Source organism: Brassica rapa, chromosome A01, assembly GCF_000309985.2.
Source record: "Brassica rapa cultivar Chiifu-401-42 chromosome A01, CAAS_Brap_v3.01, whole genome shotgun sequence".
NCBI classification, from domain to species: domain Eukaryota; kingdom Viridiplantae; phylum Streptophyta; class Magnoliopsida; order Brassicales; family Brassicaceae; genus Brassica; species Brassica rapa.
The window spans coordinates 8195478-8222546 of record NC_024795.2 but is presented as its reverse complement, the minus strand read 5'-3'; the positions used below and the strand labels follow the sequence as shown (position 1 = coordinate 8222546).

At 37.4% G+C, this 27069-nt stretch overlaps 5 protein-coding genes and 1 long non-coding RNA gene across 17 annotated transcripts; 3 read left to right on the top strand and 3 right to left on the bottom strand.

Moving 5' to 3' along the window:
- The first annotated feature begins 142 nt into the window (after window positions 1–142).
- Window positions 143–3857, top strand: LOC103862485 (pachytene checkpoint protein 2 homolog). Its single transcript, XM_009140196.3, has 14 exons — window positions 143–698; window positions 775–838; window positions 927–1033; window positions 1116–1183; window positions 1272–1375; window positions 1474–1578; window positions 1806–1895; window positions 1999–2074; window positions 2455–2524; window positions 2603–2673; window positions 2770–2860; window positions 3087–3214; window positions 3295–3423; window positions 3513–3857. The coding sequence occupies exons 1-14, from the start codon at window positions 470–472 to the stop codon at window positions 3651–3653; spliced, it is 1473 nt and encodes a 490-aa protein (XP_009138444.1). The 5' UTR covers window positions 143–469; the 3' UTR covers window positions 3654–3857.
- A 445-nt stretch (window positions 3858–4302) lies between these two features.
- LOC117133018 lies at window positions 4303–8397 on the bottom strand. The gene is made up of 2 exons (XR_004456833.1): window positions 4428–8397; window positions 4303–4385 (listed from the first exon to the last, which is right to left on the bottom strand). It is a non-coding gene; the product is annotated as an uncharacterized LOC117133018 (long non-coding RNA).
- An 879-nt stretch (window positions 8398–9276) lies between these two features.
- LOC103862475 lies at window positions 9277–9899 on the top strand. The gene has a single exon (XM_009140185.3). The coding sequence runs from the start codon at window positions 9386–9388 to the stop codon at window positions 9797–9799; it is 414 nt and encodes a 137-aa protein (XP_009138433.1). The 5' UTR covers window positions 9277–9385; the 3' UTR covers window positions 9800–9899.
- A 159-nt stretch (window positions 9900–10058) lies between these two features.
- On the bottom strand, window positions 10059–13456 carry LOC103862466 (protein NBR1 homolog). The gene is made up of 7 exons (XM_009140174.3): window positions 13199–13456; window positions 12022–12890; window positions 11806–11929; window positions 11447–11701; window positions 11112–11261; window positions 10451–11023; window positions 10059–10382 (listed from the first exon to the last, which is right to left on the bottom strand). Exons 1-7 carry the CDS (start codon window positions 13226–13228, stop codon window positions 10275–10277), a joined length of 2109 nt encoding a protein of 702 aa, XP_009138422.1. The 5' UTR covers window positions 13229–13456; the 3' UTR covers window positions 10059–10274.
- A 1111-nt stretch (window positions 13457–14567) lies between these two features.
- Window positions 14568–21109, bottom strand: LOC103862399 (protein MODIFIER OF SNC1 1). 10 transcript variants are annotated; one of them, XM_009140128.3, is made up of 10 exons: window positions 20770–21109; window positions 20328–20395; window positions 19938–20021; window positions 19814–19858; window positions 19373–19724; window positions 19116–19212; window positions 18672–18719; window positions 17397–18474; window positions 17087–17315; window positions 14568–17008 (listed from the first exon to the last, which is right to left on the bottom strand). In XM_009140128.3, the coding sequence occupies exons 2-10, from the start codon at window positions 20354–20356 to the stop codon at window positions 14855–14857; spliced, it is 4116 nt and encodes a 1371-aa protein (XP_009138376.1). In that variant the 5' UTR covers window positions 20357–20395; window positions 20770–21109; the 3' UTR covers window positions 14568–14854. The 10 variants fall into 10 exon arrangements, with proteins under 10 accessions (XP_009138376.1, XP_009138355.1, XP_009138390.1 ...); XM_009140107.3 differs by having other exon boundaries at window positions 20832–21109; XM_009140142.3 differs by having other exon boundaries at window positions 19938–20018; window positions 20582–21108.
- Window positions 21110–21700: 591 nt separating this feature from the next.
- On the top strand, window positions 21701–25406 carry LOC103862382 (tryptophan aminotransferase-related protein 2). 3 transcript variants are annotated; one of them, XM_009140096.3, is made up of 7 exons: window positions 21701–21988; window positions 22064–22235; window positions 22313–22668; window positions 23867–24173; window positions 24254–24534; window positions 24618–24910; window positions 25106–25406. In XM_009140096.3, exons 3-7 carry the CDS (start codon window positions 22382–22384, stop codon window positions 25300–25302), a joined length of 1365 nt encoding a protein of 454 aa, XP_009138344.1. In that variant the 5' UTR covers window positions 21701–21988; window positions 22064–22235; window positions 22313–22381; the 3' UTR covers window positions 25303–25406. The 3 variants fall into 3 exon arrangements, with proteins under 3 accessions (XP_009138344.1, XP_009138335.1, XP_018508169.1); XM_009140087.3 differs by having other exon boundaries at window positions 22064–22668; XM_018652653.2 differs by having other exon boundaries at window positions 21701–22668.
- The last annotated feature ends 1663 nt before the right edge of the window (window positions 25407–27069 follow it).

The window sequence follows — 27069 nt, the reverse complement described above, 5'->3', positions numbered from 1 at the left end:
AAATTTTATATCAAATGATGACTAAAAAAATCAAAATGCATGCCATACGATTTAAATTTGAGAAACGTATACACCATTTGAGTTAACTAGTTCAGAATTAGAGTTACAATTTTTGGGGTGGGTGAAATTTAAGCTTTATGGTTTAGAATCTAGGATTTAGAGTATAAAATTTAAAATAACACTAACCGTAATTTTATCTTTTTTTCTCTTTATTAAAACTTTTTTTTTTTTTTGAACAACATTTTATTAGAACTTATTTTATGATGTTTTAAGAGACTTGCCCTTTAAATTTATTATTTTCATATTATTCTGCTAATTACTTTTTTACAATTTCTCTAAATTTTCAGTGGCATTGCGAAACAAAAAGAGTCCAGTAAAAAAGAAAAGAAATAAAAAGGTGCAGTGGGAGTCCCGCCCATTCCCAAATCTGAAAAAAATTGAAAACAATCGTGTTTCTCCAGAACACGCCATGAGCACTCCCATGGAGATTGCCGAGCAAAACCCTATGCTCGACGCTACGATTCATCCTCCTCACGACGCTTCCATGGAGATCTCTCACCAAAACAGCACTCAACCAACGATTATCCCCGAGCAATTAAACGTCGCAGAGCCACTCGCTGCAACCGATCCTCCTCCTCCTCCTCCTCCTCCTCCTCCAGCTGCTACTCCCCTCCACGATAACAAGTTCCTCGTCTCTGGTACACACGATTCTCCTTCCTTGCGTTTAGCTGCTCGATTCGATTTCAATGACTATCCTCATTTGTGTGTTTCTAGTGGAGGTCTGCTTAAAGCCATCAAGCACGGCTCGTCTCGAGGACGTCCAGAGAGCTGTTGAACGGTTTGTGATAATATACATTTCCTCGTTTTGCCTTCACCGTGTTTCCTTTTTCGATAATGGGGATAGTTTGTGTGTGTTTTGGGTTTAGGATGCTGGAAAATAGGAGTATGAGCTATGTAGATGGCCTTGTTCTCATACCTCCACACGACTTGTTCCTTGTCGAAAATGTGCAACGTATATGTATTTGTGATACAGGTAATTGTAGACTCTAATCACCTATAGAGAAAAAATGCAAAAAAAGGTTTGTTACTGATGTTTTTGCTCTCTGTATCTATAGAGGAATGGGTGAAGAATAATGATGTTCTCTTGTTCTGGCAAGTTAAGCCTGTTGTCCACGCCTTTCAGGTATATATGCAAAAGTTGAATAAGGCACTGACCTTTGTTTTCTCTTGCTGCTTATCTTGTACCTGACTTGTTTTTAATTTACATTCAGTTGACTGAGGAAGGACCGTGTGAGGAACTGGGTCCTGATGGACAACCTTCTAGCTTTAATGAATGGATTCTACCTGCTAAGGAGTTTGATGGCTTATGGGAAAGGTGTGTCCGCGAGTTTGGTGCTTGACTTGGTTATAAAGCAGTAATGGGTCTGAAACAATTTATTCAGTGGTCTGGATCTTTTGTTTTGTTTTGTGTAGCTTGATATATGAATCTGGACTTAAGCAACGGTTACTACGTTATGCTGCAAGTGCTTTGCTGTTCACGCAGAAGGGTGTAAATCCGAATCTCGTTTCATGGAACAGGTGAGAGACATTGGTATCGTTTTTCAGTTCATGTTATATCTGCTTTTATTCTACACTAGGCATGAGCATGAGATTTTTTTATGAAAAACTTCAGATAACTGAGTTGCTTAGCGCTGAATTACCTTTATGGTGTTTTGTTTGTTCTTTAGTGTCTAGATCTGATGTTTTATCTTTGTGTGCCCCGTTTAAGATTGAAGAGTTTTATGGTTCGTTGAAAATTTCTGCAGGATTGTTCTTTTGCACGGACCACCAGGGACTGGCAAAACATCTCTTTGCAAAGCATTGGCTCAAAAGCTTTCAATTCGATGCAACTCCAGGTCCTCTTCTAGACTAAATTATTCTCTGTCAGAAGTATCTATATCGACTGTATTATCTAGATTATCTTTCTATTTTGACTTTGATTTATGCTTCCTTTGTCAGATATCCACATTGCCAATTGATTGAAGTCAATGCTCACTCTCTATTTAGTAAATGGTTCTCTGAAAGTGGCAAGCTGGTATGATACAGAATTGTTCTTTTTTTAATTCTCGTCTTAGTTTTCCCTTTAGCATGCATTTTAGACAGTAGGCTGGCTTTGTACACATGGATTATTGGACTTCAATCAGAATTGTGGAGTACCTTGTAGTTAGTTCAACTCAACTTAAATAAGTAACCACTTACAGCTTACAACTGCTCTTCCGAGGAAATTTACCTAATCTTATCTACTTATTGATCAAGGACACTGAATTTTAGTACTCAATCTACTTTATCTACTGACCATAGCTAGTGGATTTCTGTCATGTCATAGTAGACTGACTTGGGAATTGTTTCATATCGAGTGGACAAATTTTATTGGAATTCTGTTATTCTCGCTATGCTTACTAACTCACAATGTAGGTTGCCAAGCTTTTCCAAAAAATCCAAGAGATGGTGGAGGAAGATAACAATCTAGTATTTGTTTTGATCGGTGAGTTATGATTTTGTCCTACCTTTTAATATATTAGGCTTGTTTCTCCTGTTAGGTCTAAGATTGTTCCGCCTGCAGATGAAGTTGAAAGTCTGGCTGCTGCACGGAAAGCTGCATTGTCTGGTTCAGAACCTTCAGATTCTATACGGGTAGTCCAACTAGATTTTGCACTTCATGTACACCTATAATTAGCGAAGGAAGCAATTCTTATTCCCAAAGACCAAATCTCACTATGTTTGTAACAGGTTGTGAATGCACTACTTACACAAATGGACAAACTGAAATCAGCACCGAATGTGATAATCCTTACAACGTCAAATATAACTACTGCTATTGGTAAGCTGTTGGTTCGATCTTGATCATGTCCTTAACCTCGTGACTTCTTTTTTTCTATCATATATCCCTTATTCCTGTGCATGATAATCATCATTGAGTTCGCAATGGAAATATGACTTCGCCTGGCTACTAATCTTAATGTTTTACATTCTCATTGCTTGGTCTCTGAAACTGTTTTCCCCATTCAGGTTTTGTAAGATTTCACACATGAATATTCTTGTTGCAGATGTTGCTTTCGTGGATCGAGCTGACATAAAAGCTTATGTTGGCCCTCCAACTCTTCATGTTCGTTACGAAATATTGAGGTCTTGTGTTGAGGAATTAATAAGCAAAGGGATCATATCAAGTTTCCAGGTACAATACAAGCTCGCTCATACCTTTTCTGTTAATCCCACTGAAGGAGGAGCAAATATATCTTACAATTCTTGGTATAGGGCTGTGATGGACTCTCTATTCCAAGCTTTTCAAGTTTGAAAGAAAAGGTGAATGCAAATGAGCTTCATGATACAGATACTGTTCCCTTGTTCTGTAAACAGTTGATAGAAGCTGCAAAATCGTGTGAGGTTAGACTTTGGGAAGACTTTTGTACTGATTGTAGAGAAGTGACAAAAAGCTTAGAATATTATGAATTTGGATCAACTTATTGATGCAGGGTTTAAGTGGGAGATCACTGAGGAAGCTTCCGTTTTTAGCACACGCAGCACTTGCAGATCCACACAGTCGTGATGCAAGTAATTTCTTGTGTGCAATGATAGAGACAGCAAAGAGAGAGAAGTCTGAACATCCAGAATGACCCATTTTTGTGTGAAGTCATATTTGATTATAACAATGGAGAATGTTATAATATTTGATTATAACTTTTTTTTTTCTTTGAAGTTGTCCCAAGTTGGCTTCTCATAGTTAGAGATAATGTAGTATATTGTTTTGTCAAAGTCATCTGAAAACTAAAAGGCTAGGAAAAAAACAATGTTGTTATAATATAGATGATTATCCAAAAGACACATGTCTCACTTCAACACGATCTTGTCATAAGCATGTGTTTTTATGTCTATAGAGAAGAGATGATTAAGCATTATATTTTATACTATAAAAAGATGTGTATGTGCTGAGAAATAAAGAAATCAGTTTGATACAACATCTCTCTCGTATTACACACACATGAATCTCTCTCCTACTCATTTCTCTCTCACTCTTACATTCCATCTCATCTCTCTTTTATTTCTATAAAATATAATATATAATACCAAATATAAAATCATCTCCTACCTTTTATTATACAACACGTTATCAGCACGAAGCTCTGACCAACTGAGATTTATCAATCCGAAAATTCTTAAACCAGCCGAGGTAATGTTTAAATTTATGTGTTTCAATATACTTAATTTATTTAAATTTTATTATTGTTTCGGAGTGAGAGGCTGGACCTTCTCCGTCTATTTTCTGGGATGATAGGCGATGCCTTTCCCGACTGATCGTTATGGTAGGCTATGCCTTCACGATAAGAGAAACACGTGGTAGGCTTTGCCTCCGTGAATTGAAAAAAAAAAATTTACGTGAAAGGTTTTACCTCCGTAAATAAAAAGAAAAGGTCAAAAATGGTAGACTAAGTCTCCTCGGACCTTGAAATAAGTAAAAGTCAAAATGGTAGACCATGTCTCCTCGGACTTTGGAAAATGATCAATATGGTAGTCTATGACTCCTCGGATCATGTGGTAGGCTGAGCCTCCCGATTTTATTTATGCTATTTAAATTTATGCAATTTAATTTATGCCTTTAATTTCTGTGTTTAAATTCTCGTCTTTATTATATTATTATTCTATGAATACGGTTATCAAGTCAAATTTGACAAAGCTCAAAATAGATGCCCTTGATATTACGAGAAATAATTATAAGACTTGAGCAGTGGGTGCAAATATGCACCTGAGAAAAAATGAGCTTTGAGAAATCATCGATAAATTGAAACAATATCGGATGAGAAAAGAATAAAGCCATGATAATTTACACCACTTCAATGATGGTTCATAAGATAAGGTGTATCATGAGAAAAGATCTAAAAGATCTTTGAATAATTAAATCCTTGTAAGAAAGGATTCAATAAATAGTTGGAGTTGATGAAAGCCCTCCTTGAAAACTGAAAAAAAAAAGGAAAACGAAATCATGATACTAAACCATCAAGTCAGTCCTATTAGAAAAGGACGAGGGTGTAGATGCGGTTGAAACCCCCTATCGTGGTCGTGGAAGTGGACGAGGAAGAATATTTCGTCCATGCGAAATAATTAGAACTTCCACGAAAATAAAAGTGGTCGGGTGTTAAAAGGCAAACATAAAAAGTTTGCTATAGATACGGCTAGAAAGAAAATTAGGTACGTAGTTGTCGTACGCCAAATATTTAGCCGATCTATATTGAGAATCAAAAAGAAAAAGAGAAAGGAAGTATATTAAACTTCGTCTCTTATGAACCCGAACCATCTTTCATAGTTTGAATACTCATCTTGATGTGATAGACTTTCTGGGTGAACCAGAGACTATCGGTGATATAATGATTATCTTCCTGATGAAGATTTTGATATTCAGGATGGAGATAGAAATAATTAGCAGATATTTGGTCATCGTCAATGACTAATAAAAGTAACAAATATTTCTTTTCTCTCAAAATAAATAAGTATAGTATCTAGTAATATAAAAATTACTATTGGCTCTAGAGGAGCTTATGATGAAAAGACATGCATAAGAAAAAGATCGCAAAATTATAAATGAGTGGAAAACTTAGAGTTTACTGATATATAGCCATCTCCAATAATGTTATCAACATTATTGTGAAATGTTGAAAAACCAGAAGTTTTTTCACATATAGCATGTCAAGAAAATAAAGAAAACCATCATGGCGATGAATCATCAAACAAGTTCATAATATGTGATTTCTATAAACAGACCCCAAATTAAGATCTCACTCTAAAGGATTTGAAACATAATTCATCCCAAATGGGAAAACTAAATATGTTATTGGTTCTAGAGTGGGATTCAGTACGAGATTTTAGACATGGAGTGTTATCATCTCGAGGGGGAGAATTAAAGAATCCTAGTGAGTGGAACATTGAGAAATTATGTTCGGGTGTAAACATGCAGTTGTGCATGTAATAAAGACATATACAATCCAGAGGGATAAAGTATATGGATACTTAGAAATATGCTCGCAAGTTTGCTAGAAGCATATGATAAGTTATGGAATGAGATATGTGAAATGGATTACAATGAAAAGTAGGATAATCCATTTCCAAAATGCCTGCCAGACATTTTGATGAATTAATGAAATCTCATATTCCAACTGAAAATGCTCCAATAAAAAAAAATAGTGTCCTAAACGGACGATATATGAGTCTATGGCACGCTAGAGACGTGATAGACCACTTTGGTTCCAAAGAGTCCTCGAAAAGGAGCAAAAATATAAATAGAGGATGAATCTCATGATAAGACCGTTGATATGGTTAATATAATAGTCAGGTACCTGGGTAAATCATCGATGATGATAAAGAAATCTCGATTAACCATATCAGTACGGATAAAAAGATGGAACCAAAGAAAAAATAGATTGCCGACAATAAATAAATGAAAAAGCGCTATAAAAATAAAGATTATGAATCTACCTCTATGTGTGAGGGTAGAGTGAATTGATTAGCCATCAATTCGATATATAGCTCGTTAGAAAAACGAGAGACTTTTGGATCAAAAGTCCAAGGTATAGTTCTCCAGAGAATGAAATGAAAGATGACCTTGAGGTATGAAAAACGGCTTGTTCCGAGGTCACTGGAGAAAATTTAAAATAGATGCAATATATTGAAATGTCTGGCAGGACAAAAATAACTTGAGTTGCATCTTGATGTTTAGTAGTCCCTGGAGAGTTAAAGATACTCTCGGGAATATATAAAACTCTGAAAGAGTTAGAACAAGCCGTATATAAGGTATCTTGAACCAGTAACTGGTGATATGTTTATGGCACGATTTGCCAATTGTCATTTTAATGAGAATGAATTCCAGCGTTAGGGGGAGGAATTTGAGAAATTCCTAAATAAATTACATGGTGTACACATTCATTGTTGCAATTTGGTCCCCCTACATATCAAAGAGAGCTGGAAGTTCAAAAAATTGTGCGCTTGCATAATTTGACAAACCAGTTACCAAATGTGTTCACAGATACGAGATGATATACCCGCTGAAAATATTCCATCAAGAGTTGATATTCCTAAAGAACAAACTGATGGAAATAAAATGAACCTAGGGTTTAGTTAAAGAGGGGGAGACTAGCGGGTTTTAGAGATAAAAAAAAATCCCCGAAAGAAATTGGTTGAGAAAAGTTGCAAAGTTTCTGAAGAACTTGATAGTAAAAAAAATGTCTGAAAGAAGACATAAGTGGAAAGGTTCAAAGAGAACCTGATGCTAAAAGATGTCTGAAAGAAGACATAAATGGTAAGGTTTCAGAAGAACCTGATATTATAAGATGTCTGAAAGAAGGCAAAAGTGGAAATGTTCCAGAAGAACATGATACTGAAAAATTGCGTCGAGCAACGGTTGCGTCTTTTTCATCTTTACTTACTGTCGAATCCCATCGTTTCAATTTTTTTTTTTTTCAAAATTCATCTTATGTTTGTGGGACCATTTAGTTAGAAAAATGAACTTAGTTTTGGTTTCTAGTCACAAAAACTACCTCAATACCAAGAAGTGACTTAGAATGTAATAAAAAGATGAAAAGTATCTTAGAGTGAAAATAACTCGGGGAAAAGTGCCAATTTCTACCCCAACTATTTCAGTCGTACCAAATATGACCCAAACAATTGATCAGTGCCAAATACGACCTCAACTCAATTGTAATTCGAAAAAACTACCCAAACTTTTTAAAATGTGCTTAGATCTACATTGACTCTAACAGAAGTTAGTTAATCGTTAACAAGATAAAACGACATCGTTTTGATATACGAGGAAAAGTGTCAATTTCGACCCCAACACTCTCAGTCGTGCCAAATAGGACCCGAACAAATGGGCAGTGCCAAAACCGGCCTCAACTTAAGTATAATTTAAGAAAAACTACCTGAACTTCTTAAAATGTGCATAAATCTACATTGACTCTAACAGAAGTTAGTCAACCGTTAACAAGATAAGAAGACGTCATTCATATATACATATATATATATATATATATCTATTTTTTTTTTAAATATGTTCATTCCGAAACTCAAACCATGTTGTGATACCCTTTTAAATGGGCACACTAACAACTAGATAAAACTAACTTTTTAAAATACTATTACAAATTTGAAATTATATAAACTACTATTATTCTTCATCTTATCCAATTAAAAATTTTGGCGACAATTGTTTCTGATTTATATAAATACATTAACACGTTTTTCTTTTTTGTCATATCTTTAATAAAATTATATCTTACTAAAATATAAATAATAAAATATTTATTATTATACGATCTTAAATATGCTTAAAACTTTTGAATTTATTTATACAATTTTCTTATATAAATTATTTTTAATTTTTAAAATTAAGTGGGAATTTTTTTAGTTTTCAAAGTTGATATTATATATTTTGATATTTTGTTCAAAAATGTTAAGAGGCCTTTTACCTTTCTTTCACTAAGATATGTTGTACAAAATATTAGACAAATTAAACAATAACTAAAATGTATAAAGCAATCACCAAAGTTTTAAATTGGATAAGATGAAGAAGAATAGTAGTTTATATAATGGAGAATTTCAATTTGTAATAATATTTCAAAAAATTATTTTAGTCTAGTTGTTAGTGTGCCCTTTAAAAGGATATCCCAGCACGGATTTGAATCCCAAAATGAACATATTTTTTTAAGAAAATACATATATCAAAACAACGTCGTCTTATCTTTGTTAAAGGTTGATTAACTTCTGTTAGAGTTAATGTAGATTTAAACACGTTTTAAAAAAATTGGGTAATTTTTCTTAAAATATAATTGAGTTGAGGTCGTTTTTGGCACTGACCATTTGTTCGGGTCTTATTTGGCACGACTGAGAGTGTTTGGGTCGAAATTGACACTTTTCCTCGTATATCAAAACGACATCGTTTTATTTTTTAACGGTTGACTAACTTCTGTTAGAGTCAATGTAGATTTAGGCACGTTTTAAGAAGTTCTGGTAGTTTTTTTGAATTATAATTGAGTTGATGTCGTATTTGGCACTGATCAATTGTTCGGGTCGTATTTGGCACGACTGAAATAGTTGGGATCGAAATTGGCATTTTTCCCTGAGTTATTTTCACTCTAAAATACTTTTCATCTTTTTATTACATTCTAAGTCATCTCCCACCTTTTATTATACAACAAATGTATTGAAAAAATTAAAAAGAAATAAATGGAAAAGGATGAGACGGACAGAAGTTAGCAGATTCGGACAAGAAACATAAGGCTGCCATTTAAAGCTGACATAAAATTGGGTCCATAATAATAGCTTAGAGCCCCAAAAGTCCCCTCCCAAATGGAGAAGGAAACAGATGAGGAAGAAACGAGAGGCTAAAGATGAAAACGAAGAAGAGAAGAAGAGAGTGGAGCTGATGAAAGCAGCAGCACAGGCTTGGCTCAGCCACTCCCAAACCTCTAAAAGCACAGTTTTGGAGTTCGAAGCGCGGAGAAAGCATGCTTTTGTCAAAGGTAAACCTTCACGTTTCAAAATGGAGGCCTTGTCCAGTACAAAGAAGCATCACCATCATCATCCTTCGTTCTTGGATTGGGAGTATGGACAGTCCTTGTGGGATCCGTACGAGATTCTTTCTGTATCTAAGAAACTGGAACGGGCACTCACTTTGGAAGAGCATACTTTCTCTGCGGATAAGGCCATCAAGAAGAAAAATAGGGACAGCAGAAATAGCCTTAGGAGTTTGTTTAATCGTTCGTCCAGGAGATTTTAAACAAAGTCAAGATGCAATTACTTACTCCTTCAAACTTGTAAACGTAGAAAAGAAAGTGAATTCCATATTGATTATCTTCAATTTACTCATTTGGTTGCCAGCAGTTTTTTCATAAAGATAAAGTCGTGCAGGTGAATGAATCACTACGTTCAGGAATAATATAAATTGCATGTAAGAATCAAAAGCAAAAATGTAATCAACTGGACATGGAGGAGAGGGCGGTCAAGTGAATGAAATCGATAACAAAGACACGGTTGCATTCAAAATAAGAAGATTGATGATAGCATAAATAAAGTCTTATACTTATTTAAGATTAGTAGTAACATCATATCATCCACATCCAACACGAAAGAAAGAAGCAAAGGAACACACCAAAGTTCGAAACCACACTACATCATCATCAGGTTTTTATTATTTATAAAACATAACCTTTGTCCTGATATAGATAAAAGTTCTCCCAGAATCGAACGCCACACTAAGCCTCCTTCTCCTTCTCCCCAGTGAGAAGATCCATCACCACGCCTTTAATGCTTCCATTGTTCTTCTTCAGCAGCCTCTTGTTCGTCAGATCATCACAGAACCCCTGCAGAAATTATCACATTGTCAAACATCCCTCTCAATCTGGTTTTCCAATCTTCAATTCACACTTACCATTTCCTGAAGCTCCTCTAGGATAGGATCCCACTCGTTAACTCCACAGAGAGCGTCAACAGACTGCTCCAAGTTGTACTCGTTGTCCCTCAGGATTTCCTTGTTCAGATCAATCTCTTTGAAACCCATCTCCTCCAGCTCCTTGAGCATGGTTATCTCGACGTCATTCTTCTCAATATCCTCTTGTAGAGGAACGGGGATGTTCTTTGCAGATGAGGAACCGCCACCCAAGGCCTCAACAGTAGTAGGCATATTTGGGAACTCGATTATGTTGAATGATGACGAAGATGAAGATGGAGTAAGAGTGTTAGGCACAACAGTGTTAGGAACAACAGGCTCAACTTCACCAACCACCAGGTCATCTTTCATCGGAATGTTTGATCCCGAAGAAGCTTCTGGTTCAACATCAGCACCTTTCACTATCCCAGGGTTAACACTGGGGCTACCAGGCTGAGCTGGAACATGATTCACATTGATCCCTGAAAATTCTCTTGCGAAATTTTCTTCAGGAGAGGCATTCAAGTTCAGTCCATGAAACTCGTTCACAACAGAGCCCTTCAAGGATGCATCAACCTGACCACGCAACCAGCAAAAAAAAAAAAATCAGATGATTGAGAAAAACAAAATTCCAGGAAAATGGCAGCAGAGATCTAGCCAGTACATGTATCAACACCCAAACACGTTGCCCAAACTTGGCACCATTAGAGGAAGCCATCCTCCAATAAGATATGTATCGGCCAGGTGACTCTGGTGCAACAAATTCAACTTTCACGTCAAGCTCACTGTTGATAGGCACACCCTCCACTGGAATCTGCTGACACCAATAAAAAATTAGTGTTGTATATATATATAAAGAAACTATTGCCACTTTCTGTAGAGAAGAAGCTAACTCAAGCCACTAAGAGCAACTTCAAACATCATGATTGATCTGTAAGTGGAACTTCAGGGTAGGTATCAAGCAAAATAAATGGCAAAACTAAGGATATAGTTTCTAACCTGTAAATCAACTGACAAAGAGCTGCTGAATCTGTCCCCACCGATCCAAACGATCTGCGTGCCATGTGGCCACACCAGCGAACCATTGTTCCTCATTTTCCAGATCTTGGTGAATGGGGCAGATGGAGCAACAACGGTTCCATCAAGTACATTGACATCAAGGACAAAGCGACTGTCTAGCTTAGGCCGAGTACACCTGAAATGTAAACCTCCGTGGTGTGGTCGCGGCACATGTCCCAACCAAGGATTTGAAAACTATATGAAAGAAAGGAAGAAACGTAAGATCTCCATATAGCTGTAAATACAGAAAGAAAAGGTATAGAAGAAAAGGAAACTTAAACACAGAAAAAGAGTAATACTGGGGTAGGAAGTCCTCTGAAGGGATGTAGCTGTTGAGCTGAGACGGGCTTATCCATTCTTGTATAATCCCCTTCATTGCCCATCACGGAAAAACAGATGGTGCAAAGATCATAGTCTTCTTTGCTGCAAAATATTCACCAGAGAAACAAGTAAGCATAATAAACTCGAAAGATGTATCTGCAGTTTCTACATTTGCAAGTAAGAGATCTCCTTACACTTTAGACTTGAATCTAGGCCCAGTTATTGGAAGAACTCCACATCCATCACAACGGATACCCTTATGGAAGACACCCAGTGAGTTCCAGTAATCACCATTGTTGGTCTTTTTGGAGTGACATACACGACGGGCATGCCTGTTGAGATTCGTTGGATTTGGATTTGGAGTGGAATCAATCACGGTACTGCCACTGAAGGGACACTCGTTGAAACTAGCACCAAGTCCAGAGGAGGTTGAATCAGCAACAGGTTTTTTTCCAGCTTGGGTCTTCTTAGATACATCCTTCTTTTCACCAGCGGAAGGAACCTCCCTGCTCAAAGAAGGACCTGACGAGCCAGGCTTAGTAACAGGAGAGCAAGGACTACTTTCCTGCGGACTTGAGAGCTTCCCTAGCTTGTTGATGCAATCAAACAGCTCACCAACCACAGGGCTCGAAGACGCCGCCTTAGATGTAAGGTCAATATACACCTTGGAAATGGTATCACGCATGGGGTTCGGCACAGCCATCATAACATCATTGAAACCCTTCTGGATCTTAGAAACCGGGTTCTGGCTATCAGGCATAACCGAGGCTGACGAACTCCCACTGCTCTCTGGAGCAACAGAGTTGGTCGGCACACCAGCGTTCGACTGCACAGTAATCTTCAAGAACTTAAGACGCTGATTCGTGACATCGAAGAGGTCGTTGTCATCAACAAGGGCCACCACATCCCCATCTTCATCAGAGTAAGTGAGAGAGAACTCAGCATCCAGAGGGAGGTTAAACAAAGCAGCAATCTTTCCCCTAAGAGAAGCCATGTCAAGATCAAGCTGTCCATTAGCTTTGAAAGGAACCCTGAAGCGCCTAAGCACACCTCCATAACTCACCTGCAATGAACACAAAGCTCACTTAAAATGAATTAAACAACATGCAAATAAACAAATTAAAAGAACAAAACAAGATTAGGGATCACGATTAAGCACCATATGGGAGAAAAAATATGAATTTGGGTAAAATAAATACATTTTTTAAATATTTCTTAGGGTTTGTGCTTCTAGAAGATAATAGATAATCGATCCATAGGTAAATTCAGACCGATTACAAGCAACAATAAATCTGGTAAACCTAGAACAACAACATAGACACGATCGGCCAACAAAAACTACAAAACTGAGGATTCACAAATGATTCGAACCTTGACGACGAGTGCAGTGGTAGAATCCATCGTTCACGGATTAGGATTGGGAATCAAAAAGGAAAGCGATGAATGGGGGAATCAGGGGTGGGGGGAAGATGTGATTATGATCCTTTAAAGCGAAGAAGAAGCGTACCCGTTATCCGCTTTATATTGTGAACTACCCAGAAATATAGACGGTCGCGTTTTTATTTATATCGGAGCCGAGACGATTGTTTTCTTTATTTTTTATTTTATTTTATTAAAACTTAATTATGGTTTTATTATCTTATCCAACAAGATATTGACTTTTCTTCCTGTTATTGGCTTTTTCACCAAGACAACCCAAAAAACCAACAACGCTAAGTAAAGCCCAAGAAAAGAATCTATGACTATAAAGGTGTGACATTATGAGAAAAATCAAGGGATTACCTAACTAGATATTGTTGTATTTAATGATTTCATATTTAATTGACTTTCCCAACAACATTGTGATATTTGATAAATTTTCATTACTAAAAATGTACTCCTTGAAAAAGGGAATATACATATGTAATTTGATTTTTTTATTGGCTTTTTGAGGTGAAACCATGGTAAATGTGATGTTTGTTCATGGTTCCTCCTTAAACCCCAACCAATAATATAAGTCTTTCTTGATCAATCTTACTTCCAATGTTTTTTGCTTTGTTTTTCTTGATTGTATTGTTGTTTGTCTTTTTACGGTTAACTATCTTATTCCATTTTATTTAAGTTAGTTTGTTGAAATAAGTATTTGCTCCGGTTTTTGTTTTTGGATAGTATTTTGTTTCTACGCCGGCTTATGGCTTTGGCAGGGTTCTATAACTTTACCAACTTTGTGTGTAAGTCAATGAAACATACTATAAAATTTCCAAAATATAACAAAAAAGAGTTGTTTATACATATTATAAATAATTAAATATTTTGTGTTTATTCTCTTATATTTTATGTTTCAAAATAATTAATTTTAATATTTTGTATACCGATTAAAGATTACTAGTTTCTTATTCAGTTTATCTTGTTTCTCAAAAACAACAAAACTAGTTAATTCAATTAATAGAAAATTAAAGTGCAAAAAATAATTCTAAAACATGATAAGAAAATACACTTTTTAGATTTATTTTAAATTAAGTTTAAATTTTATTTTAATATAAACTGTATTAATTGAGATCTGAAACAACAAACTTTCAAATAAAATAACAAAATCTAGAATATTAATCTTTTAAATAGAGAGGGTATATTTTAATAATTGTGTTCTGTGGTTTGTTGGAAACATGAGTTTTACTGAGATTATCACCGCCTAAACAATAATCTCAAACAAGTTGGCATGGCAGATTTTATTATACATAGTTCTGTTTCAGCTTCTAAGAAAAAAGTAAAAGTAAAAGTTCATGTTAGATAAGATGATTCCCACACTCTGAAAACAAAGAAAAAAACAAGTAACAGAGCAAAGGCTTAACAGAACAGGTAAAGTCCAACCTGCCACCAAATGTAATACAAAATGCTAAAGTGGCATGCATAATCAAATAATTCACTGAAATACATAAAAAAACCCTCCAGAGCAAAGACTTTGTTGCAAAATACGTTCTCATAAGATGCTACTCCTTTGGCAAAGCCTCACCAACACAGCTCAACTACCTAATCACAAACAGGACAGTCTTAGTTTCTCTCATCTGATAATCCATGACCAGTGTTTCTCCCAGCACTACCCCTTTGCTGTTGGTACGACTTTTGTCCACCATGCCTCTGGTTTCCCTGCCCCTTCTCCCTGTATCTTGGACCTTCTGAACTGTCTTTCAACTGTTCTCCGTCATAAGCATGTGACCCAACAGGCTTGTACTCGTAATGCAGATTCGGCTTCTGTCTATCTCTGTTTGAAAGTGGCCTTTGATGGTGATGGTGCATATTCTCTTGCATCGATGAAGAACCCCAACCTCCGTGCGACTCCTGCCCTCTTCCAAATCGTCGATTCTGGCCTGTGTTCTTCTGGAACATATTATTCGGATTATGCCCACCCTGGACCTCCTGACTGGCAGATCGGTTTTGAGAATGGTCTGGTGTATCAGCTGAGGTCATTTTCTGGTCTGGAGTAAACCCCTGCTGCTCGTATCCAGCAACATCCCTCTTCTGAGATGCGTAAGTTCTGTCCCTCGAATATTGACGACCACCAGACTGACCACGAATTTCACTCGAAGCAACATGCAAATCCTGTTGACCTAACCCATGGCCAGACTGCTGCATATGAGCTTTGCTGGAATCTCTCGTATTCGGTTTTTTAGAGTCGCCATAGTTACTTCTGGAAGCCTGCTGCTTACCTTGAATGCTCATTCCCTGATCTTTTCCAACAGCGATGGTTCGAGAAGCACTTGCTTCCATTTCTTCAGCAGTAGCAGCAGAGTGATGCGTTTCAGGAGTCACATACCAGCCATCGTTCCATCCATCAGTACTGGATGCGGTTCGATCCTTAGAAGAGTCTACCGAAATTTGTCCAGTCTGATTACTTGTGTGATAGTTCACTGTTCCTCGGATGGGCTGGTTTGAAGTTCCTAATCGTCCATCCTCCAAAGCTTTAGTAGATGCTGCGGAACCTCTACCATGCTTGCCCTGCCTACCATTCCCATGTCTTGATTTCAAAGGAGACCCAGGGGGTTGGAGAATTCCTTTACCTTCTTCGCCTCCACAATTTTCTTTCTGCAAAACATTCTCTGCCATTTCTGGGGAAGCGGTTACTGGATTTTTACTGACCATTTGCTCAGCTGTTTCCTTTACTATGGGCTTAGCTACATATCTCTCCAGCTCCACTCTTTTGCTTCTTGAACTAGTCTGCCCTTGATGCAGACTCTTTGAAGAGGTGCTAGACTCAGGAACGGCACTCTGACTCCCTACACCTGTGGAGCTATCAGCTTTCTGCTGTGGATGTACCGGAGCCCAGATAACAGTACTGTTACCAGGAAATTTATCTGCAGGCTTGTTTACCAGCGTGTTTCTTGGAGTCTTGCGCAAATGTTGAGTTTTCGAGTTGGTTTTTGCTCTGCTTTGGGACTCTTCATTCGTGGAGGAACTGATTTGGTCAGACGAATTACCAGACACTTTGATATCCAAGCTTGGGTCTGGAAAAGACCCGAACTTTATTTCTGGTGCTCTGACCCTACCAATCTCAATTGACTCATCTCCTGATTTCGTTTCTTTTCCAACGGCAGCTCTTGTCGTGTTCATTAATTTTGCCTCATCAACCTTGTGCTTTTTCTTACCGTTCCTGTTATTTTTTCTTTTCGTGAAAGCTGGCTCAGTTGAAACGCTTGACGTTGGTGGCGTGTCTGAGTTATGACTTATTACACCTTGGTTTGACACCTCAGGAGATGGAACAACGTCGGACACCTCTGTAGTAGCTTCAGAGAAAGAGTTTCCTGCCGTTTTTTTCTCAAATACGATATGTTGCTTCTGCTTATAACCCAAGCGCTTCTGTTTTGAAGCAGCGCCATCACGGTGACGTGGAAGATTATCCTGGTGATTAGGGTCCACATAATGTGCATCTTCTGTTGAAGTCATCGCGTTTTGCATTGAGGGTTTTCCTGATTCTTCAGTAGATTCTGTAGACTTTGCAACCATACGTGCAGGTGAAAGAGACCGAGGAACTTCTGGTATATTCGCGATGGAAGCATTAGATGCTGAACCTTCCTCAGCTGCTTGGGATCGTCTATTCAACTCTTCCAATTTTGCGAGAGCCTTAGCCCGCTGATCTCTGGCTCTTTCTTCCTCCTCTTTCTGCCTCTCTTGAGCACGCTGCCTGGCTAACTCTCTCATCGTAGTACGCTTTAAACGAACATGTCAAACACTCAGTAAACCCCCTAAAAAAGTACAAGAATGAGAATCACATGAACTAGTTTATACCTGGTTGTCGTTTGGGTCTACAGATATTCCAGGCACAGGCTTCCCAACGGAACCAGTATCCAAAGAGTCACCTACATTTACCTCAGCAAAGCTTTCTGAGTTTGAAGCTAAAGTTGCAGGGGAGGAGCCTGACATAACATTTGTCTTCCGCCAACCATCATTGCCTTCATTCTTCACTCTTTGTTGGGACTGATGATCTGCTCTGCCTTGAGTCTGTTGAGTAGATCTCCTGTAGGAACTAACATCAAATTTTTCCCAACATAAAGGATAGCATAACTGGCCAAAACGCTATTGACAAATTATAACAGACCTGGATATAGAAGTTCCACTAATAGCTGTCAGCTCAGAGTTTTTGTTGGTGGCAAGATCACCATGTTTATAGTGTAACGAGTTCGTACCATCACTTGCATGACCAGTTCGAGGCATTCTTCCTGAAACTTTATCCACTGAGTTCCCAGAATTGACTGTACGTGTTTTGTTTTCCTGCTGATCTCTATTGACGACAGATGAAGCATTTTGCCAACCATCACCATTTCTAGTTTTTGAGTTTAAGCCATCTATTTTCTGAATCAAACTGGGATCTTCAGGGGCAGCATTTTCTGCCCTAATTGGTTGTACCTCGTCACTTGCCTCATTGTTGTTTCCTCTCCTGTTGTTTTTGGAATTTTGCATCTGATGAGCTACAACCTCTGCATTCGGGAGCCTATTTCCTAGAATTCCTTCCCGCTTTGTTTCATCTTCCCCATTCCTACCATCTTGGGGCCTTAAGAGAACCTTGTATTGTCTTTGTCTTTCTTGAGGATGTGATGGCTCGTTCTGTTCCAAACCCACTGAGCTTCCAGACGTATCATATCCACCTTGACCAGAGTGCTGGCTATAAGCATGAGGACCCGCAGGCCTACCAGCAAAAGGCAGGTCTCTGTTGCTGGGACCTCCGTACCCCATCGGAGGGCCATAGTAGCCTTCATGTGGCACTGGACCAAGATAAAACCCAGGTCTAGTCTGCATCCTTGGGTGGACATAAGAGTCAAGTATTGGAGGCCTGAACATGTTTCCATTAGCAGGGTGATTACCCCTAGGACGAGCCTCATGGCCAGGAGTAGGCTGAACTTGCGGAGGATAAAATGGAAAAGGATCTATAGGAAAACCCCCAGGACCCATTGGGGCACCATATGGATGGTTCCCTCTGTACCAGCCACCACCTTGATGATTATTTACTGGAGGACCACGCCAACCATCATACTGATGAGGAAAATTAGCATTAGGATAAGATTGTGGACAACGGGAGTCCAATTGCCCTGCCTCTCTACAATGTCTAGGTGCATCTTCACTGTATGGTTGATCATCTCTTCTCCAGGTATTGTCATCTCCAATCCGTACATTAGCTTCTGAATATACGAGACAAGATATAGTGAGAAAAAGCGTCCAAGAGAACATTCACTAAAGAGATGAAGAGGAATAAAGGAGTAAGACGAATTCATATGAAACCCTCAGAGGGTAACATGGCCCTAAAAACATAAGTAACTTTTGAATGAAATGCCAGAATATGTTATTAACATAGAAAAGAGGTTTGAAAAATCCACACCTCGCTCTTCCACAGATCTTCCCGACGATGATGCAGGACGAGCGGCATCTGCAAAATCGTAATTTTATAAGAGCAATTTCTACGTATCCATTTCATAAAAGCATATCACATTATATCTAGGTAACCCTAAAACCCTCAAGGGGCACATATCCTAAAAGTGTTCAACCAAGAGCAAGCCAGAAAAGCCAGTCCCTGAAAGTTTTGACTTTACTGAAAACATGTGTCGAAATACTTTCTCAAATTTCTCAACAGAATCGCATTTATAAGTACCAATTTGTAAAATGAACATGTCTTTGCTAACGTCACTCTCTAGAAGGCAAGGGCGGCGAGTATAGGATAGGATTCGGTACAAACTGAAACATTTATTTTGCCCTCCTTTACAGAGGGACTGCTGATTGTATTTTTTTTTAGAATGAAAATAGTTTTCCTATTTATAGATGATACCTTGTGGCACGGAGCTCTTCTCAGAACTTTCTTTTTCAGCACCAAGGGAAGGAAAATCTCCAGAAGTCAAAGAAAACCCATCTTTTTTCGTTGGAGCCTGTACATACGAACTTACAGTGCGTTTATTGCAGGTAATCAAAAGTGAAGTAAGAGAACACTAACATGATGCTTAACAGATAAGGATATAAAAGAGGATAACGCTGTTGCTTAGCAAGTTCAGATAAATAAATACACTATTTTAGAGGAAAGAACCATACATGTTGACCCCATGTAGCAGAAGTCTCTGACACGGGTTCAGCAAATCGGGATAAGTGCGAGCTTCCAGGTCTTGTGTCTGCACTATGTGGACGTTGTAGTGCAACTGATGCCTGATTAGCTGGGAGAACCCCGGATGCTGATGAAGGCCGGGAGGTCGAATCCCAAGTAGAAGAAGAATCATGCGCTTTGTCACTATCAGCAGTGGAAGGTCGACTTCGAGTGACACTTCCACCAGTAGAAGGGCGAGTGCTGAGGTGGCTTGGTGAACCAGGACCGCTTTCAGTTCGTGGTGACAACGAGGATGTCCCCCACGCATTCAGAGACGATTTACTGCCCCAGCTAAGGGTTCCCCTACAATAAATGAGGAGAAGAAACTTGAACTATCTAATCTACGCCGCCAAATAAGAATGAGAAATAGCATCTGAAAGAGGTACACTTACTTTGGAACGATTTCCACATTTGGGTCAAGGCCTTGATTCTCTAACCTTGAATTCAGAAGAGAAGTGTTCAGGAACGAGTATATATATAATATAAGACAAATATGATAATGCGCCCATCAAATACCTTTGGCTTGGTAAGTTAATCGGCTTTGGAACAGCAACCTTTCCCAATATAGTCATGCCACTTCTTCTTGCAGTTCCCCATCTGCTAATTTATCCAGAAAATGTAATTTGTTATCAAAGCAATGACACTGAGAGGAGAAGGCAAGATCTGTAAAAGAGAGAACGCCAAAGACAGAGTTCCCTTCTACACCCCCAGGCACGTATAGAGATTTTTATTTTAACAGCAGTTGGAATATACAGCAAACTGTAAACAAGTGGTTGGTACTTGGTATTAAGAAAAGACCACAAAGAGACCAACAGATTCTTAAAAAAAAAACTCTGTTCCTACCCAAAAAAAAAACATAGGAAAGTTCATGAGAAAAAACAAAACTAAAAAGAAAAGAAAAGAAACCTCCGATCTCCTGTCGTGCTAGAGGTCATAACTAGGAAGCTACAGGATCCAACCACCCCTTATGAAACCTGTAAGGAAAGTGCACGATTAGGCTCACAAAATGAAACTCAAATCCCAAAGAATCAATTCAAACCAAGCTTAACTCTAAAGAACAATTGATATGACCAGTTAGCATCTCTCTCTTTAGTGTAAATTAGAAGGTCGAACTACCAATTTATAAAAGAAAGCAAACAAATTCAAGAAAAATCCATTACCAATAATTACCAAAATCAATTGTCAGACAACACACTGTTTTTTTTTGGCCAAATAGAAGAAACAGACAATGTTCGACAATCAAATTGTTAAGAGAACCCCGATTACGTGTTCCCAGTAATCAATCAATCAACGAAAGGAGCCAACTTTTAGTCAGATGATGATGATAATAATTCTATAAACCCGTCACTCGTCGCATTCAATAGGGCACGAGATTGCTAGCTCGGGGGGCGATGAAGAGAAATAACTGACCAAAGGCAAATCCTTTGAGGGAGCTCCTCGGAAACCCTAGATATGGATGGTGAGAGAATCTAACAGGAGGGCGGGGAGCAGATCGGATGTTGTATTGGGTGATGGATGGAATCGAAGAAGGAGGAAACCTTAAGGATCTGCCGTGAACCGAATTCAAGTGATGGGATGAGAGAGCTCGGATTGGTTCAAAGACGAGAAGGCGTCGAAGTTCTGGGCTGCACGGTTTCCTCCAGATTTTTTTATTTTGCTTTTTCGTAATGTGCCATTTAAAAAATAATAATAATAAAGAAAGCTAATTAATTTCTCAGAAAAAAATAAATAATTTACTAAAATCACCCAAAGACTATAGTTTTTTAACTGAATATATATGTTTTTGGTAAACAATTCTTTTTTTTTTCCAAATTGAAATACATTCATAATCGAAATATCAATATCCTTACAAAAGCTGAGGGAAAAACGAAATAGCCCCAGAACCAAAAGCCTATAAAAAGCGGTAACTAGAATCTATACTAGGGGTGACTTAAACCTACACCGAGGTAACTTAAAAAAACATAAATCTACACCGACGTAGAACTAAATAAGCGGTTATCATCTACGCACGAAAAGAACAGAAAACTTAGTAGACTTTAAAACTGAGAGAAAGCCAATGATCACGAGTTACCGCTGCTATCCATAGCATGTCACCCGATAACTTCTACTTCTACATCCAACCACACTTATCACTGCTGTTTCGCCTGCCAATCGATAAGACCGAGAACCAGAGACTTCATTGGTTTAAAATTCATTGGTTTAAAATTTAAAATAAATGTTTGTATACAGAAGAATTTCAAAATTACAAATTATTAATTAACCGATATATATTGAAGCGGAAATAGAAATGATATATTTTAAGTCGGTGCACGAACGCATCTACTAATCTAATTACATGTAAGAGCTGAGAAGTGACGTGAACCTAGAAAGTAGTATTACATAACCATTCACCAGTCTTGTACTAAACAGAGATCCTGACTCTGTTCAGTGTCTCTCGCTCGATTTTCATGTACTGCCGTCGTTTCCAAAGCCTACAAGCGAAACAGAGCTAAAACACCACCTTCTTCTTCTTCTTCTTCTCATTAATGGGAACAAAGAGCTCGATCTAAAAGCTTCTTCGCAGAAAGGTTTGTTATAAGTCCTGATTCTAATTTTGCAATTTTGACAGATACTTTTTATGTTTGTCTTTTATGTTTTGGCAGATAGTCTTCGGTTTTAGAATATGTCTGCCAAGATATACAGCTTTTTTTGCCATTACATTGTGAAGAAAGCTTGCAGCAACTTTATCTCTTGAGATTCTTCAAGGGTTGTTCTTTTAAATCTCTTTCACATTCATATCTTCAGCCAAAAAAAAGGTCCAGTCTCGCTGGACAGGTACAAAACCCACTAGTGTTCCTTCTCCTTTTTGCGGTCTTAATTTAAAATATCTAAAAAAGAGGTCTTCTTTCCAGCTACAAAACCCCACTCTGTTTCTTGGTTCTCTTCTTCCTTAAGAATTTGGTTTTAGTTTGGAGAGGAAAATGGGAAAGGTTCCGAGGATTCTGTCTTGGAGGAACATGTTGGTCCTCTCATTGGCTGTAAACTTCAGCTTGATACTAAGGATCTTGAAGGGTACTGACGGTGGAAACTCCTCGTATGTTGTTAGTATATGGCCTGTGGTATCTAACTCACTGGATAGAACGGTGTATGGTGATAGCAAATGGCCTGTGGTATCCACCACCGCCTCAGGATCTTCTTCGTTGTCTTCAGCATCTTGCAACTATAACGAGACTCAAGAGGATGACGACAGAATTATCAATCTCAAACTGTAAGTTTCTACTGCTTTTATTTCTTGATTTCTCATAATTATATCATAATAGGTAATATAGAATATACCCTCGTCTAGTCTAGTCTCTTGTGTAAATATGTTCCTCTATGCATTCACAGGACTGAGACTTCCAATAGTATCTCTTTCAACACTCTTCAAGTGTTCTTGATTGCAAATTTTAAAAAGAAACAGTTCTTATCTTCTGGCAGAACTGTAATTGCTTGTTTATTCTTTCAATGGTATTGTCAGTTTAATAAATGTGTATTAATGGCGTATCATATAGAATCTACAGACAAATTTAATTTCTCCCTTATCCCACACTTGATTGCTTTGAAAGTCACTAGCTAGTATAGCAACGAATCTGGGATTATCCTCTTAAGCACCATTCAATTTAAAATTCAAACTTCATAAGAGAGTAACGTTACTACTCTAAAAATTGTGATGATCATCTTCATTGACTTGCCTATTTTTATAACCAGACTCTATATATTGCAAGTTACCGTGGAATATGTCCTCGTTCTGTGTATGGTTCTCTGTTCCTTAACGTACGCCGCTAATTTGAATATTTGGTTCTGTTATTTACTTTCGTATGACTCGTCAAATCAATCCTGAAAAGTATGCAAAAAAAAAAAAAAAAAATTGCATGTTGATTGATCTTGGTGGTCCATATGGGATTTTGTATGTATTGGTCATAAATGTAAAATGGGTCATTCTTGTTTGATAATGGACGTAAAGAAGAGAGTGATTTTTATTTATTTATATGGGTTTGGTTGGTATGTGGAATGTTGTGAGAGGGAGGAAGATAGTGAGTGATGTTCCTTTTTGGATGCTCGCTATTAATTTAGTTAGTGATGCCCAATAAGTTGAAACAATGGAAATCAATTAAGATGATTGAGAGAAACTCTTTTGAATTCTAGGCAAAAGTGAAAGAAAAAAAAAAGTAAAGAGGGCCCTCGTTTTGGTGGACATGATTCTGCATACATGCATAAAAAATATATATATATCTTTTAAGAGAATCTAAAGGACTACTTTAGTGATCTGCTTGACCATGTTCTTTGCTGTTTCAGAAACAGGAACGTGTTGTTTTATGCTCTCCATTAACAAAAAAAAGGACCCACCAATTCTTTTTGACTCAAACATTCTTGTCGCATTATAAAACTAATTAATGTACTTTGATCCATGCGGTGGTTATATGCAGTGGCGATCCAATGGTGTATGAGAGATACTGGCAAGAAATGGGTCATATGACAACAATGGTGATAGCTGGATGGCAATCTCTCAGCTATTTTTCAGATAATAACAATGAGCTTTGTTGGTTTCTTGAACCAGAACTTGCCAAAGAGATTGTAAGAGTGCATAAGGTTGTTGGGAACGCTGTAACACAAGACCGTTATATTGTTGTTGGCACTGGCTCAACACAATTGTATCAGGCTGCTCTCTATGCTCTCTCCCCACATGATGACTCTGGTCCTATTAATGTCGTCTCAGCTGCGCCTTATTATTGTGTGAGTTATATCACAGCTGTCTTTCTTGATTTCCTTGAGCATATAAATCACTATAACGTGTGTATCTGGTTTGGTTGCAGTCGTACCCGTTGATTACAGATTGTCTTAAATCGGGTTTATATAGATGGGGAGGAGATGCAAAGACATACAAGGAAGAAGGTCCATACATTGAACTTGTTACATCACCGAACAACCCTGATGGGATCTTGAGAGAATCAATGGTGAACCGTAGTGAAGGTATACTGATCCATGATTTAGCGTACTACTGGCCGCAGTATACGCCTATAACATCGATAGCTGATCACGATGTAATGCTCTTCACTGCTTCAAAGAGCACTGGCCATGCAGGGATGCGCATTGGGTACATTCTTGTTACTATTTTCTTATTTTGTGGGAACAAAACAAAAAAATGGGAAGTGTATCTTGAACCTTACATTTTCTTAGATGGGCTTTGGTAAAAGACAAAGAGACGGCCAAGAAAATGACAGAGTACATAGAACTCAACACGATTGGGGTTTCAAAGGTTTCGCAGCTTCGAGTAGCCAAGGTTTTGAAGGCAGTGTCAGACAGTTGTGGTAATGAAACGGCTAAATCCTTTTTTGAGCACAGTTATGATGCCATGTTTGAGAGGTGGAAGCTATTGAAACAAGCATCGAAGACTAGTAAAGGTTTTACCGTTCCTGATTTTGCCTCTCAACGTTGCAATTTCCTAGGAGAAGTCTTTGAGCCACAACCAGGTACTTTAAAAGAAAAACAAAGTAAATGATTAATATCAAACTAGTTTATATATATATATATATATCCTACGGGTTGAATCGGTCCCGGTAAAAATGCATGTTACAGTGTGGAATTTTCCCTAAAGGCCACCATACTACCTGACCTTTGTATCAAACTATTTTTTAACTGATACTGTTTGACGTATTTTTGTGCAGCTTTTGCATGGTTAAAGTGTGAAGAAGGGATTGTGGATTGTGAAAAGTTTCTGAGAGAAAAGAAGAATATTCTAACCAAAAGTGGAAAGTATTTTGGAGATGATCTGAGCTATGTGAGGGTAAGCATGTTAGATAGAGATTCTATCTTTAATATTTTTCTTCACAGGATTTCATCTTTCTTCAATTCAACTTTGTAAGTACACACGTGCATGTCATGACAATATGTGTATCTAACATTGTAACAAGTGTTTGTTCCATAGTATGGAAATTTGAATAATGCGATGATCGAGACTTTCAACCATCTTAGATGAATGAACGTGGATTCATTCACTACCGAGTGTTTGTGTCGTATCATCATTGGTCAACCAAACGTTCATCCAACATTAGTTAACGTTTAAGTTTGAATGGTAGCATGACCCAGTTCTTTGTTTTTCACTATTACAAATTATATTCCCTTGTAGTATATATCAAAATTAGTAATTTATCCGCAGACCAAACCTTATAAGTGCAATCAGTGGCGGAGCCATCTCGATTGTTTACACGGATCAAATGCATAATATACATATGTTATATGGGTCAATAAGTTAAATTTTCAGTAATTTTGTTCTGTAAAATACAAGGAAAATTTTATTTTGATACAAATTGATATGGGTCATATGACCACCCTCACCAAGCCTAGCTCCGCCACTGAGTGTAATGCATCTAACTGTGATAGGCAGATTAAGGTCCATCAAGCACGAATATCAACTTTCTTGCTTGTTAATTTGAATAAATTGTATTCAGTCATTAAAGAAAACTAATTATGGAAATGCTTCTACCTAATCTTGCGAAGATAAAATGTTTACTCTACCCTTATTATAGTTGTGTTTAAGTTAGTGCAATCTAATTATTCTGGTTATAGAATGGCACTCACTAAATGTAGGCATTAAGCCATCGGCAGCAAGAAGATAAAATGTTTACTCTACCTTTATTATAGTTGTGTTTAAGTAAATGGTGATATAAGTTATTCTGGTACTAGAATGGCAAGGGAAAATGGTTTATTCCCTTATGAACTAGTTGTTTCTGGCTTTTTCACATACAAACTTTGAAGTCGTACCAAAAACCACATAAATAACATAAAAATGACTTATTCTCCGATGAACTAGTTGTTCGTGGCTTTTTCACACACGAACTTTTAAGTTATGCAAAAAAATCGCATGCGCAACTCTATTTTCTGAATAACATACAAACTATCAATTTTAAATTAATTTCCCTAAAACCGTAAACGTGTTATTTAAACGTTAACTTGGTTTCAGATGGAGAGCCGATTTAATTTGAGTTGATAAAAAAGTACTACGTCTTTTTATTTTTTTTCTTATTTTTTTTTGTCAATTCACCGATTTTATAGTTCCTTGTGGCAATACATGGAGATTGGTAGGCTAGTAGTTGATGCTCTTCTTTCTTTATGCGTCATGTAAAACGTTTTATTCTTCTGCAGAATAATAAATTTTATCCCTAATTGATGATGAAGAGTAAAATGATTTTTACAGAAGAAAAGCAGTTGACTAAAAAAGAAGAAATAAAATAAAATGACATAGTATTTTTTTATAAACCCAAATTCAATCGACTCTCCACCTGTCATAAATCAAGTTAACATTTAAATAATACTGTTTACGGTTTTAGAGAAATTAGTTTAAAATCGATAGTTTGTGTATGTAATTCAAAAAGATAGAGTTGTTTATGTGGTTTGGCTTAAAAGTTTGTGTGTGAAAAAACCAAACAACTAGTTCAGAGAGGAATAAGTCATTTTCTGCTGTTTATGTAGTTTTTAACATAGCTTAAAAGTTTGTGTGTGAAAAAGCCGAAAACAATTAATTTATCGGAAAATATATCATTTTCCCTAGAATGACACTCACTAAAATGTAGGCATTAAAACCATCGGCTCATGAGTTCTCACCAAAAATATTAATATTTAATTAAAGAGC

What these genes read in the sequence shown, in the direction of transcription:
- LOC103862485 (XM_009140196.3), top strand. Translation starts at nt 470, where the DNA reads ATGAGCACTCCCATGGAGATTGCCGAGCAAAACCCTATGCTCGACGCT. An exon ending in TATATGTATTTGTGATACAG is followed by an intron (nt 1,034 to 1,115) that starts GTAATTGTAGAC and finishes CTGTATCTATAG; the next exon opens with AGGAATGGGTGAAGAATAAT. An exon ending in TTTGATGGCTTATGGGAAAG is followed by an intron (nt 1,376 to 1,473) that starts GTGTGTCCGCGA and finishes TGTTTTGTGTAG; the next exon opens with CTTGATATATGAATCTGGAC.
- LOC103862475 (XM_009140185.3), top strand. Translation starts at nt 9,386, where the DNA reads ATGAGGAAGAAACGAGAGGCTAAAGATGAAAACGAAGAAGAGAAGAAG.
- LOC103862466 (XM_009140174.3), bottom strand. Translation starts at nt 13,228, where the DNA reads ATGGATTCTACCACTGCACTCGTCGTCAAG. An exon ending in CCTAGATTCAAGTCTAAAGT is followed by an intron (nt 11,930 to 12,021) that starts GTAAGGAGATCT and finishes AATATTTTGCAG; the next exon opens with CAAAGAAGACTATGATCTTT. An exon ending in TAGAGGAGCTTCAGGAAATG is followed by an intron (nt 10,383 to 10,450) that starts GTAAGTGTGAAT and finishes TAATTTCTGCAG; the next exon opens with GGGTTCTGTGATGATCTGAC.
- LOC103862399 (XM_009140128.3), bottom strand. Translation starts at nt 20,356, where the DNA reads ATGACCTCTAGCACGACAGGAGATCGGAG. An exon ending in GAAGAGCTCCGTGCCACAAG is followed by an intron (nt 18,720 to 19,115) that starts GTATCATCTATA and finishes ACGATTTTGCAG; the next exon opens with ATGCCGCTCGTCCTGCATCA. An exon ending in TAGACCCAAACGACAACCAG is followed by an intron (nt 17,009 to 17,086) that starts GTATAAACTAGT and finishes GTTCGTTTAAAG; the next exon opens with CGTACTACGATGAGAGAGTT.
- LOC103862382 (XM_009140096.3), top strand. Translation starts at nt 22,382, where the DNA reads ATGGGAAAGGTTCCGAGGATTCTGTCTTGGAGGAACATGTTGGTCCTC. An exon ending in AGAATTATCAATCTCAAACT is followed by an intron (nt 22,669 to 23,866) that starts GTAAGTTTCTAC and finishes GGTTATATGCAG; the next exon opens with TGGCGATCCAATGGTGTATG. An exon ending in AGTCTTTGAGCCACAACCAG is followed by an intron (nt 24,911 to 25,105) that starts GTACTTTAAAAG and finishes ATTTTTGTGCAG; the next exon opens with CTTTTGCATGGTTAAAGTGT.